Raw genomic sequence first — 13348 nt, 5'->3', positions numbered from 1 at the left:
CCAAATATTTTAGAGGAGAAATTATTGGCTGCGTATTGCTAGCGATGTACGCACTTCACAGCAGGAACAATTTATATATTTGTTTAAAATATAGAAAAATATAATATATATTAAATATAATATGGCACCACAAATTTTAAATAAATATTAAATTATAATTTAAAATTTAGGATTTTAAAATTTTAAAATTTAAAATAAATAATTTAACATTTAAAATTTTAAAATTTTAAAATTTATAATTTCTAATTGTAAATTCAGACTTATAATTATAAATTTAAACTTTTTAAAATTTTAGATTTAAATTTTAAATTCTTAATTTAAAATTTTAAATCTTATCTTAAATTATAAATTTTTGATTTAAAATTTGAAATTTAAATTTAAAATTTGTAACCTAAAATCAATTTTTGTAAATTTAAATTTTCATATCTAAAATTTAAATCTTAAAATTTAAAGTTTAAAAATTCAAATGTTAACTTAAAATTTAATTTTTAATTTAAATTTAATCTTTGAATCTAAAATGAAAATAAAAATTTAAAGTTTGTATCGGATTCATTAACAATCTGATCAAATTGAGTAAATATATTTTTAGTAAATATAATTTGGTCTATTAGAATACAATCACTAATAGAGTAATTTAAGTTTAATAAATTTTTTAAGTTAACTGAGTATAAAGTTTTAAATAAAAAATTTAGAAGTTACAGAGTCTCATGGCAAAAAATAAAAGAAAATAAAATAAAATCATGTTTTAAAAGTCTACTTTCAAAATGTTCGTTAGACTTTTGTTGATAAACTTCAAAATCGGCGAGGTGCTTCATAGAGCTGGGAATCCAGAGAACACCAGTGACTAAAAGAACGAATCTGAAAAAAAATCCTTCGCAATTAATAAACACCCGCGCGATGCGACGGAAAGCCAATATAACAGTAAATTAATAGAATTATTAACATTATTTTTTTCCATTATGCATTATTATTTTTAAATATTATTTATCTCCATATTGAATAATTAAAAACTAAAAAATAAATTAAAGAATGAAATTAAAGTATATTTTTTTCTAAAAATATTTTAACCTAATAAGTAAAATAAATAAATCAGTTTAAAATAAAATAAAAGCTCATTACAATATTAAGAAAGATAAATAATATTTTTCTATTATCATTAAGGTAGAATTTATAAAAAATAAAAATAATAATAATTACGTGGAGTGAAAGTACATCTTTGATATTTTTGGAGGCAACGTCTCCATTGTGCTCTCATTAACTTTTATCGCTACATATACAACTAATAAAATATTTGATTCCTAAATTTTAAATTAGCGAAGAAATCAGTAGTTATATTATTATATAGATTAATTCTTAAAAAATTGTTTGGGAACTAAAGCGAAAAACACGCAAAGTTTAGAAATTATGGACCAAAATAAAAAAAGAGTGAAAAGATTGAGACCCAATGTGCAATTAATTGTTTAGAAAATTAATGTGGACCCCACAATCCACAAAATAAGGAAAGGTCTTTTTTGGGTTCTAAATTAGTAAATTTATATTAATTAATATTATAAATTATAAATAAATAAATATAAATAAAGCGAGAAATTTTTTAAAAAAAGTGTAAAGTGTGTGAGAGAGAGTGAGAGAGAGAAACAAAAATAATAATAATAATAAAAGTGAGACCCACAGGACCCCCCAAATCCGGGCAGCCCTTGTACGGGTTCCCAATTCCCAATTCATAAGTACTAGTGAAGCCCGCGCTTCGCGGCGAAAAATTTACGCAATTTATAAAATATTTTGAATAAATTATTCAATATTATTTANGGCCGGGGAATGGAATCAGTAGTTTGGATAGGCTGCTAATCCAGCCTCAGTCTTCATTCACGGGATAGGCTATCGATTAGGTTCCGTAGTTCGAACAATTTCCCTTGCTTGCCAGGCTTCTTTCTACTACAACTCACATAGGCCTCCTCTATTTTTTTGATCTCGAATGAAAGTTCACCGATCGAAACCAAGACAGACAAAATGGAATGGAAGAGATCGGAACTCTGGTACAGGGTCAAGTGGTACATCGACTGCTCAAAGGTAAAGTGTGCACAATCTTCATCTGGATTATGGGAAAAACCCTGTAGCAAGCAAGTCAATTGGCCAAGGTAAAGTAAAAAAAAAAGTATCCCTCTTGTTCTTTTCCTCTCTTTCAAAAAACAAAAAGAAAAAAGGGAATTTGTTCCTTCCACGTGGGAAAGGAAACAAAATCAGAATCAGAACTTGAACCAACTGCACGATGAAAAGGCGGAATACTTGCCATTCCGTCACTTGAATGATTGAATCGTCCCTATTACTATAGATTGAATTAACCACCTTATAGTAGGTAAAGAGCTCAAGACAAACAAAGCCCATGTGCCGAGAGTGCATTATGTGGGACCCGCATAAAAATAGTAAAAAGACTTCACAAAAGGAGGAAACCACTGACTTTGCTACTACCTCCACTGGGCGAGAAATTGGTTAAACTGCTGCTGGATTTTCCCCGAAATTGCTTCTACCTAGAATATTATACCTTCAGAGCAATCCCACTCTAAATCGACAGAGATAGATGGAAGAGGCCTACGTCGACCTTGACTTTTGACTGGCAGTGGAGAAATCGGAAAGTGCTCACCGGCGACAGATTGACACGTATGGGAATGGACCTTTCAGGTGCCCAATGTGCAAGCGGGCAGAGGAAACACACACGCATTTGTGTTTTTGAATGTCCAATTGCGTCCATGGAATTTCGGATCTAATAGCATGGATTGAAAGAGATTGGGTTCAAACGAGTAGGACACCAAAACTCAATTGGTTACTGCAATAAAAACCAAAAATGATCACAGCTCAAATCTGGTGGTCTCGGAACTATGCGATATTTTAAGACAAACCAATCCATAGAGGGAGTCCGTCCTGGTGCATTGATACAGCAGACCCAAATCCCTAAAATTCCGTGGAAGCGGTTCTGGAACAATTCAACCTGCAGCATAGAGTGAGTCGACAACCCAGAATGACAGAACCCAGATAGAAATAACTGTGCACAGTTACATTACGACGGTGCGAGCCGAGGAAACCCCGGGCGGGTGCGGCTATGTGATTAAGCAATCAAATGGTGGCAGAGGGTTCTGTTCAAATTGGTGTTCATACGAATAACACAGCCGAGATCCAGGCTCTGTCACTCGGTATCCAACGAGCCAAGGAGCTGGGACTTTGCCAGGTGGAAGCAATCGATGACTCAGCATTGGTCACCAATTGGATTCTTGACCAAGACAAAAAATATGATCCCGTTAATGGTTCAAGGATCCATGACTATCCGAGGTGCCACGTAGGCATAATGTATGGGACCTTGCCAAAAATAAAAGGGCAGCGGGCTTTATCTCTGATGAATCTAAGGTCCGGTCTTGATCCCAGGAACTTCCCGACCAGGCACGAGCTTCTTTTGTTCACGCTGTCGAAAAAGACATCTTGAGGGGGAACCAGAAAACCATTCATTTCGGTCTGTTTCCGGAAAAGGGGTTAATGAAGGGGCTGCCGGACGGGATCAATACACTATCTGGGACGGGTCTAAGTGCATCAGTTCCAGTGACTGGCATCAAGGGAACAGAGTGTTCTGCAGAGGGCATCGACTTCTTGAGGATTTCCATGGGCTTGGCTTTACGAAGGGCAACCATTTCGGCCAATTATCCCCTTCTTACCTGGAAGCGCATCGGCAAACTCAGAGACCCCTTAAAAAAATCTTCCATTATCCTCTTGCTCTGCTCTGACTTCTGGACTGATTAGCTCGACTATATGAAACCCTGTCTGGGTCCTTCACTCGACTAACCTGCGATCCTTCTTCCTCGCCGTCTCCTTCGCCCTTCCCGTTTGGTTCGCAGCTCCGTCACCTGTGTTTCCCTGGAGCTGCGCCTCTTTCCGTTGCTCCGATGCTCTCTGCTCTGGTAGGGTTCCTCTCTCCGCTTTTTTAGACCATGTTGAGGGTGCCACGATTATCTTTACTCAAAGAGGCCTTCTCGTGGATTTCGCCTTTTTTGAGGGCTGTCTCGTGCCTCTCCATTCCCACTTCAAGCTTGGGAAGTGCCTTGCTTTATCTCGGTATGGTTCACCACATGTCTGTGATCTTTATCTTTCAACCTTGGCTTCCTGGGCTGGCTGGTGTGCCTTCTCCTACGGAAGCAGTTACTCCTACGTACGGAAATAGACCTGAAACAGTTGCTAGTATCAGTTCTATAACCTGCTCCAGTGGCTTTTTCGGCTGTTTCGGGGTCGGTTGCTACACCAGAGAGAGAAGAGAAGGCGAAGAAAGAGGTTCAACTCAACTTCCTAACGGAAGCCATCGCCCTTTATTCAGCTTCTTCTGAGGAGAAGACCTTGTGCTGCCCCTTCGGGTTTACTTTTTTCTGATTCTGTAGGCCGTTCAACTCGTGCTTCAGACGGGATTCGTCTCACTTATAAAAACTGAGCAGATGGGTTTTTGTTCTTTTAAGAGCCTCTCCCCACCCCCAGGGCCCCCCTCTCTCTCGCGCGCGCGCGATCGCGCCAGGGGGGCGTGGGTCGCCCGCACATGGCAGGCCCCCGGCCTCTCTCTCTCCCCCTCTCTCTCTCTCTCCCACGTGCCCGCGACCTGCCCCCGACGCCCGCTCGCGCCCCTGACGCGCCCACGCCCGCCCGAGAAGAAACGACAGAGAGAGGGGCCCGCTCAAAAGCGGCCACGTAGCCCACAGCAAAACTCCCGATTCATTATATCAATATCAATAGATATAAATACCTGTTATGAACATGTGTTATTGGAGCTTGTCATAACAAATTTTCTATAATTAGATATAGCAAGAGTAAATTAGCCTGAGATTTTTTTTTATCAATGTGATGAAGGGCATTTTTATTATAATTCACCACTTTATAACAATAAAAATAATATTGACAATTGTGAGGAGGGTATCCAGAAAATTTTATAACTTTCGGGCGGGGGGAGGGGGGACGTTTGAAATTGCCCGTACATATAATCGTTTTGGATCAGGTCAATTGTTATTTTTGCATGCTTGAACACGTTTACATTATTAACTTTTTTTTTTTTTCATCTGTTTTGATATTTAATCATTTGTTTGTAACACATGGTCCACAACATGGAAGGAGTCCAAATAATGGAAGGAGTATTAATGCNCGCACATGGCAGGCCCCCCCGCCTCTCTCTCTCTCCCCCTCTCTCTCTCTCCCACATGCCCACGACCCGCCCCTGACGCCCGCTCGCGCCCCTCGCGCGCCCGAGAAGAAACAACAGAGAGAGGGGCCCGCTCAAAAGCGGCCACGTAGCCCACAGCAAAACTCCCGATTCATTATATCAATAGATATAAATACCTGTTATGAACATGTGTTATTGGAGCTTGTCATAACAAATTTTCTATAATTAGATATAGCAAGAGTAAATTAGCCTGAGATTTTTTTTTATCAATGTGATGAAGGGCATTTTTATTATAATTCACCACTTTATAACAATAAAAATAATATTGACAATTGTGAGGAGGGTATCCAGAAAATTTTATAACTTTCGGGCGGGGGGGAGGGGGGACGTTTGAAATTGCCCGTACATATAATCATTTTGGATCAGGTCAATTGTTATTTTTGCATGCTTGAACACGTTTACATTATTAACTTTTTTTTTTTTTCATCTGTTTTGATATTTAATCATTTGTTTGCAACACATGGTCCACAACATGGAAGGAGTCCAAATAATGGAAGGAGTATTAATGCGTGACAACTTGCCCATAATCACGCTATTACGGACAAAAATAAGTTATTGAAATTGTCAAAGAATTATATCACATTAGTGGATTGTAACTGGTGCCAAAGGGCTCTCTAAATTAAGTAAATGAGCAAAAAAGAGTTGAAACGAAAATACACAGAAACATGCCACTCCCTAAAATCAATTACAGTTAACTTAGTTTCATGAATTTCCAGCACATTTTCCAGTAATATGCAAGTAATCAAGAGCGATATATACTAGCAAGATGCAAGCACAGTACAAATTATCCGAACATAGGAGTACCACAACTTCAAGCTTTAGGGTTAAGTATACACCAGTTATAATAGTTTTCATCTTGGTACAAACAAAGCGACTCCAACCCACACAAACTTATTATCTTTACAAATCCGCCAACACACAGATGCATCAACATCCGTATTGCAAGCTAAGTCGGAAGGAAAACACAAGAAGTTTCTTTGAAGTGTGAACGAAAATAATTGAGGATTCGCAGATAATAAGCAAACAAGCATATGTTCATTCACAGTCGAGGGCTATAGATAGCAACTTCCAAGCTCGCATATCCATGAATAAATGATCTTTAATTGGTAGCAAACCAACAAAATCTAAGTCTCCATGAAAACGCATAGAAGATATAGATACTTAGATACTTGATAGATACTTAAAAGCTGCAAGGGCCAGATGGTTACTCGATTAAGCATGGTTGGCATGATAAACAAAAAGTATGACAAATTTTCACTACCATTTATGAAACCGTTATCAGCCATCTCAGTAGTGATGTCCAACTAAAACTTAAGAGACTATATTATTATGAAATAAAGAAGAAACTCTTAATATTTCTTCTAAATTAGAAACCAAAAAAAACAAAAATTCCAAACTAAATGAGGGAGTGACTAATGCAGCAAAGGAGTAAGACCTAATAATGGCTCCTGAGATGGAGTATGAAACATAATGACACTAATTGACTCATGATAAATGGAGACGCACTCCCATACAGCTTTGATCCAGAAAAGAAGCCAAATGAAGCAACCGAAATTTCATCCACTCTGCAATAAGGAAAATTTTCCCGTGATGAAAAATAAATCCAATTACCAGAAAACCATATTTGCGTAAAACAGAAATTCTGGTAAGAATGGACATTTTGTTGAGAAGATGATCAAGCTCTCGAAGATGAGATCTATTTTAGATAGGCAAAAAAAATAGACGAGCATCGAAAATGCCAGAGTTGGCACCGAATCAAAAAAAATAGATGAGATCTATTTACAATCGATATTTGTTGCATTACAAGCACAATAATACTGTTCGATGGTAAATAAAGTCCTGGTGTTCATATCACAGATTCAAAAATGAATGGAAACATTGTTAATCATAAGAAGCATCATAGGGGAAATGATTACTCCGAAACGAAAAAATGTATCCCTGATTTTGAGAAATCTTCAAAATCATTTTAAATAATACGAGTGAAAAATGAGACACAACTTCATGAAACAATACAAACAGCCAATAATGGATAAATGAAACAATAAGGCAGCTAGATACCAAAGAAATTAACACTTACAAGTTGTAGCATATCACATTGTCATAACTATTTACCTATCATAGTAATTTATGATATAAACAAGAATCATTTCAACTCCAAAGGGCAAGGTTTTTTAGTATACACACATACAAAAAAAAGAAAAAAAAAGAAAAACATTGTCCAACACTAGAAACAGAGCAGGTCTGATTGGGGGTGCCACTCCCTATAACCACCCCATGCAGGATATCAAGTCCAACACCAGCTGTGCCCTTATTGAAGCAAAATTTTTCTACAATTTTACTACCCTACAAGCAACAGAATGATGTATGCATATACATTATAAATTATAACTATTCAGGGAACAGCATGTTAATATGTATTGGATATTAGGATAGCAGAATGAATTTAAACCAATCGTTTTATTTATGCCTAAAAAGCATGAAGAGTTGAGGTGCCATTCCGCATTCCCATCCCATGATCTGCTTTAGGGACTCAATTTAGAACCCAATTACTCCATGTATTATTCCCATCCCACCTAAATCCAAACCGTCAGCCATCCTTAACATAGTTTCTAGAAGTTCTAGTATGTTCTTTAAAAAGGATTTCAGTATAACTACAGAGATTCCTTGCATAAGGCAAGGACGACAACATGTGGAGAAAAGCATAGCATAATGCAAGAGTAGAAGTGATTTAAAAGAATAGCCAAGCACTACTATGTCAGATTAGCGAAAAAAATACATGGATCACTAAGATGAACAAACGAGTAATATGGGCTAAAATGCATTGGTTATCCCTTTGATGAGTTGCAATTTGCTCCAATTCTTTATTTTAGCAGGTTACTCCCTGAGCATGCCTATATATGTATCAATGCAAACCTTGGGTACTCTTGCCATCAGAAATCTCTAATATAAGTGACGAGATTTTGAAAAGCTGATGATCCAGAGAAGACAATACGGCAGAGTGGATAAGCTGAGAAACCAATGTGTTTGTAGGATCGAATAGATTGCATTACAATAACCATAGTGTATAAGGACCACTTGAACAGTTTTTACTGTTCACAAGAATCAAAACACTAAGCAAAGATGACAGAGCTTGTCAAGTATATTAAGAGAACCATGATGCAACAAAAATGCTACATTAAAAAGCAACTTAGTTTAATAACTTTCATAACCATATACACTTACAAATTCAATTAAGTTTTCCCTACAACTTATTCCTTGATATAAATCGAAAATGCCAGAGTTGGCACCAAATCCTTACATAAAGGATGTTTCCTCTAATGAAGTAAGAAGCAGAGCAAAACTTTGTTTCATTCATAATAAGACGGTATAATTAAGATACAAGTGGATCAACAACAGACTGTTGACTATCTAACTGCAGTTTCCCCATGAACAGTAAGCACAAATTAGAGAAAACTATTAAATAATATTGAAGTTTAAGCAGCCATTCACTACAGTACAAAACACAAGAACTTGGACAGTTACAAATTTTAAAACTCACAAAGCTTAAGTTGATACGACCAGATTGTTTTACAATATCAGCTCTATATATAAGGTAAAACTTAGAGAATCATAAAGTTAGAAGCATAATTTTAACTTCTTATAACCAGTTATTATATTATTTTATAAGAGTCAAGGGTAATTGCAACAAACTTTCACTCATACAGATCAGAAATAAGGAACCTGTTAATGATGAAATTCAATATATGAGAACACATAGAAAATTGCCATTGTTTAGAAATTTTAAAATACATCACTACAGCAAGCAAATGCCGTCAAGTCATATAGTTCTGAAGCCCTTCCAGTGGTGAAGAAAGTAAAATGAAGTGGATAAGTGAAATCACCACACAATCCCTAAAAACAAGGTAGCAAGGTGCAACACAAGATGATATAAATTTTGGTGTTTGCAACAAAGTTCAACTTATCAAGATGATATTAATGACAAACTGAGAGGAAACAAATGACAATTTTTCCTTAATTGTGTGAGCCACCAATACATATAATCTCAAAAAAGTTACAATATACGGAAGCTTATTTGAAAATAAGAATCGGACGAGAGATTAACAAACCAGACTATATGGAAATATCATATACAAAATTAAGCATATTTGAATAAAAGAAGCTAGTAAAAATATTAGTTTGAGAGCATCAACGGGAGGGAAAATTCATTAATTGAAGCGTGTGTGCTCTTGCAGTCGGTAAACAACCGGCAACACCAAGTATAGCAGGAATCTGGAGCTTATTCAATGAAATTCCCAATGTTACCACTATATATCTGCTATGAATGACCATTCTAAATATTACTATACGACATTTATACAGTCAGAAACGGATAGTGGGCGGCCAGGGTAGTGGGTATGCCTATGCGGTAGTGGGTGCACATTCGCATCAAATGAATTACAATAAATATTTTAGATAGAGTAAAATATAGGAAACATGGTTAATAAAAATAAGCACATGGGAGAATTGAAAAGGAAAAGATAAGAATAGAGCTTTTCATGGCGTAATTAATCTTAATGTCAGAGCTTTACAACATTATAAAGATCCAAGTACGGAAGTACCATATACAAAATACCGAACAGTCAAAATATGTTAATGAAATTCATTATATAAAGTTAGATTTCCAAGTATTTGAGTACCTATTCATTAAGATATTACACTAAAGCTACTTAAGCCTATCTAAATTGCATCAGAGTATGTTCTTACTTGAATTGCTCCGTATGTAGCACGTAGATCATAACAAGTGACCACTTCATATGCGATTGCATATACACATGCATGCACCAGTTTTTCGCGAATAAGTAGTACGAATGAAACGCAATCAACTCTCCAAGCTAGAGCCTAGAGGCCTGGTAAAGAAGAGAAAATATAGAAGATTTTTTTCCTTACCCAAAAGTACAGTGTAAGGAAATTGAGCCAATATCACAAACTTCTAAATTATGACCCACACGTGATTCTTCTTCTTTTGATAAGCATTCCTTATAAATTAAAAGTTTCTTGCATCAGAGATCCTTATTCCCTTTAGATGTAAAGAAATATCACACGCGGCTCAAAAGCCTTCCAAAAAATCTGAAAGCCATAAAGTGTGCAAGTTAACTAACAAATATGACAACAAACTTACAATATCCAAATACTTCCTGTTTCTGGCAATTCAGATTCTCGGTTAAACTTTTACATCACCTTCAAAAACAAACTACCAGGGAAAAAGCCTAAACGACAACCTCGAACATCAAATTGATGGAGGATATGAACCTGCTCTTACGAAGCTCCCTAATACTTTCCGTCAACTCCCCTTAAGCGAATATACCAGCATACATCTATTTCCTAAAGAATCAAAGATTCTTCCCAAAAATGCAACATGAATAAACAAAATTTGGTAATCACCAAGAGAAATCCAGCATTTAGGAGCCAACGTTAGTTATTTTTAGCTTCATTTTGCTCGCTCATCAAATTAGATAGATTTTCATTTTGTACAACACACTGAGACCAGAGAAACCCCACCAGATCCCACAAGATCCGGTCCGAACCCTTATAATTCTCACACAAGCCCAACCCAATATGCACTCCAACAATTATCTTTCTTTCATATATTCCGAATCAACAGCATATAGGAGAGATCCCAAAACTAAAGGGTAGAGAGAGAGAGAGAGAGAGAGAGAGAGAGAGAGGGAGTGATAAGAAAAGGAACCATTATTGCTTCCCTTCCCTTGCGTCAGCATCAGAGGCGGAGCGCGGTGATGGGGGAGTCGTCGTCGTCGTCGGGGAGGGGGACGGCGTTGAGATCGAAAGAGAGCGGGGGGCAAGGGGAGGGGGAAGGGTGGATCCGGTAGGCGGAGGCGACATCGCCACCGTCGTCGTCGACGACGGAGGAGGAGGATCCGCAGTCGCTGCGGAGGTCGTCCTGATCAAAGGCGGCGGCGGCGGCGGAGGCGGGGGGGGTGCCGGGCCGCCGCCGCGGCGGCGGCGGCGGGCGCGGGGCCGCTGAAGACTCGACGGTGGAGCTGAGGCTGCTGGTGGCGGGCCGGTGGAGCGGCGGCGAATGTGGTGGTGGTGGGGAAGGGGAAGGAGAAGGAGGGCGGCGGCGGAGAGGGGAGGCGGGAGAGGCGCGTTGTGTTGTTGTCGGTGGTGGGAGGAGGCGGAGTGTGGGAAGTGGTCTTGGCCTTGGGGCGCGGAAGGGCGCGGGGCGGCGGCGTCGTAGCGCGCGCGGGCTCCTCGCGGAGTCGAGGTGCGCAGCCACACGCGCGCCTTGCGCGCCGGGTGCGGATTTCCGCGCAAAGCGGCCCCACGGCCGCGCCGCACGCCGCGGAACCGGCCTCCGTCTCCGCCCCGCGCCGCCCCGCTGTCCGGACCGCCGTTCGGCGGCGGCGGCTGGCCTTCCCTTCCGCATCGCCCCGATCGCGAACGAGATCGATCGAGAGATCGAGATCGAGATCGCGAGATGGGGAGAGAGATAGAGAGAGAGAGGAGAGAGGGGGAAAGGAAGGGGTCCTTTCTTTCTCTCTTTCTCTCTCTTAGGGTTTGGGCTGTGATTTTTTTTTATTTTATATTATACTTTTATTGTTATTATTATTATTATTATTATTATTTTGAAACTTGTTGTTAATGGCGTGCGATCGCTTCAACAAATCGATCGATTTGATAACTTTCGCCTACCGCCAGCCACTTTCCCTTCCCACAAACGAGAGTTTTCTCACGTGTGCTACGCGTTCCAAATCGGTGCTCAGGACACCGTCGGATTAAAACTGGCCGATCCGTCAGCCGTTGATTGGTACATCTGGCATGCAATCCATTTAAAAACCATTAATTTTTCACTTATCACATCAATATTTTTTTTTACTTTTACTAAAAATTATTTTTGGGTGTATAAATAGAATTTTTCTAACTTTAAATATTTTAGAGATAATTACTTATATATCTCTCAAATTTTCTTAAATATTTTATATATTCCTATTTTTCATTTATACTAAAAACGATTTGTTAGGTTTTTGTCAACTTAGGATACGGGTTGTACAGTCTACATTCCGTTTTAGAGTGTACAAATAAAATTTCTCAACTTTAAATATCTAAGAGATAATTACATATTGTTGGGTGCCGAACGTCCCGACCCTTGACCCGGTCAATAATTCTCCTCGAGAAGATCATCGGGATGCGAGACGGCTGCGGATTATGACCCTCGAAATATGCGCCCACAGAGGATCAAGCGATTAGGCCGATAAGGGATCGAATCAGCCGGGTTCGAAAACCTCCGTAGTAAATTCGCTTCGGCAGGATGAGCTGAATGGAGAGGGGAAGCCCAAAATTCGACTAAGAAACGAGCCGAATGGCCAAATAACTTGTGATCTGATCGGCAGGAAGAGCCGATGATGATTTTCTATTGAATAGCAAAAGAAAAAAGTACACAAGCAGGGGAGTGATGCCCGTAGGGCAGACAGACTCAAAGTATGGGAACAGGGGAGTGATGCCCGTAGGGCAGACAGACTCCGAGTATGGAAAATTACAGGAACTACTTCTAAGAAAAGCAGTAAATGCGAGAATAGAAAGATGCAGAAAAATAAAGGTGATTTTTTGTGCGCAGGGGCGAAGACCCCTTTTTGGGGTATCGTATGCCTATTTATAGAACCGCCTTTGCGTCAGTTATTGCTCTTGCACGATCAGCCAGTATCTCCTGATTTGTAGGACCACCTTCGGCCGATCGGAACCGCTCGTAACTGCTTGCGGTTGTTATAACTCCTCGGTCCAGTGCGGCTTGTATGTGTCCGGTGTACTCTAGGTCTACCGTTTTAGCCGTCTTACGGATATGGACCCGGTATGCCAGCTGTTCGCGCCTAACTGGCTCAACAATTGCCCCCTCGCCAGTTTTCGAAGTGATGCTTCGGTAGCTGGCGTTACTTTTTCGTCTCAAACAATTTTCTGTTGCCGAAAGCGGGCTTGATCCGAGGCGTATTTCTCGGTCCAATCGAATTCAAATTCTCTGACATAATCTGCAACAATCCGTAGCACAATCTTTTGTACGATTTAATTTTGGCCGCTGATTCTCTCTTTTACGGCCTTGATCACATTCTCTGTTTTTGT

The 13348-nt window shown here is 39.1% G+C and overlaps 1 protein-coding gene across 1 annotated transcript; it reads right to left on the bottom strand.

The window, feature by feature from the left end:
- Positions 10347–11663, bottom strand: LOC109725263 (ethylene-responsive transcription factor 3-like). The gene has a single exon (XM_020254374.1). The coding sequence runs from the start codon at positions 11661–11663 to the stop codon at positions 10995–10997; it is 669 nt and encodes a 222-aa protein (XP_020109963.1). The 3' UTR covers positions 10347–10994.

This window comes from Ananas comosus, linkage group 19 (genome assembly GCF_001540865.1).
Source record: "Ananas comosus cultivar F153 linkage group 19, ASM154086v1, whole genome shotgun sequence".
Classification (NCBI taxonomy): domain Eukaryota; kingdom Viridiplantae; phylum Streptophyta; class Magnoliopsida; order Poales; family Bromeliaceae; genus Ananas; species Ananas comosus.
This window is presented reverse-complemented; position numbering and strand designations above follow the sequence as displayed.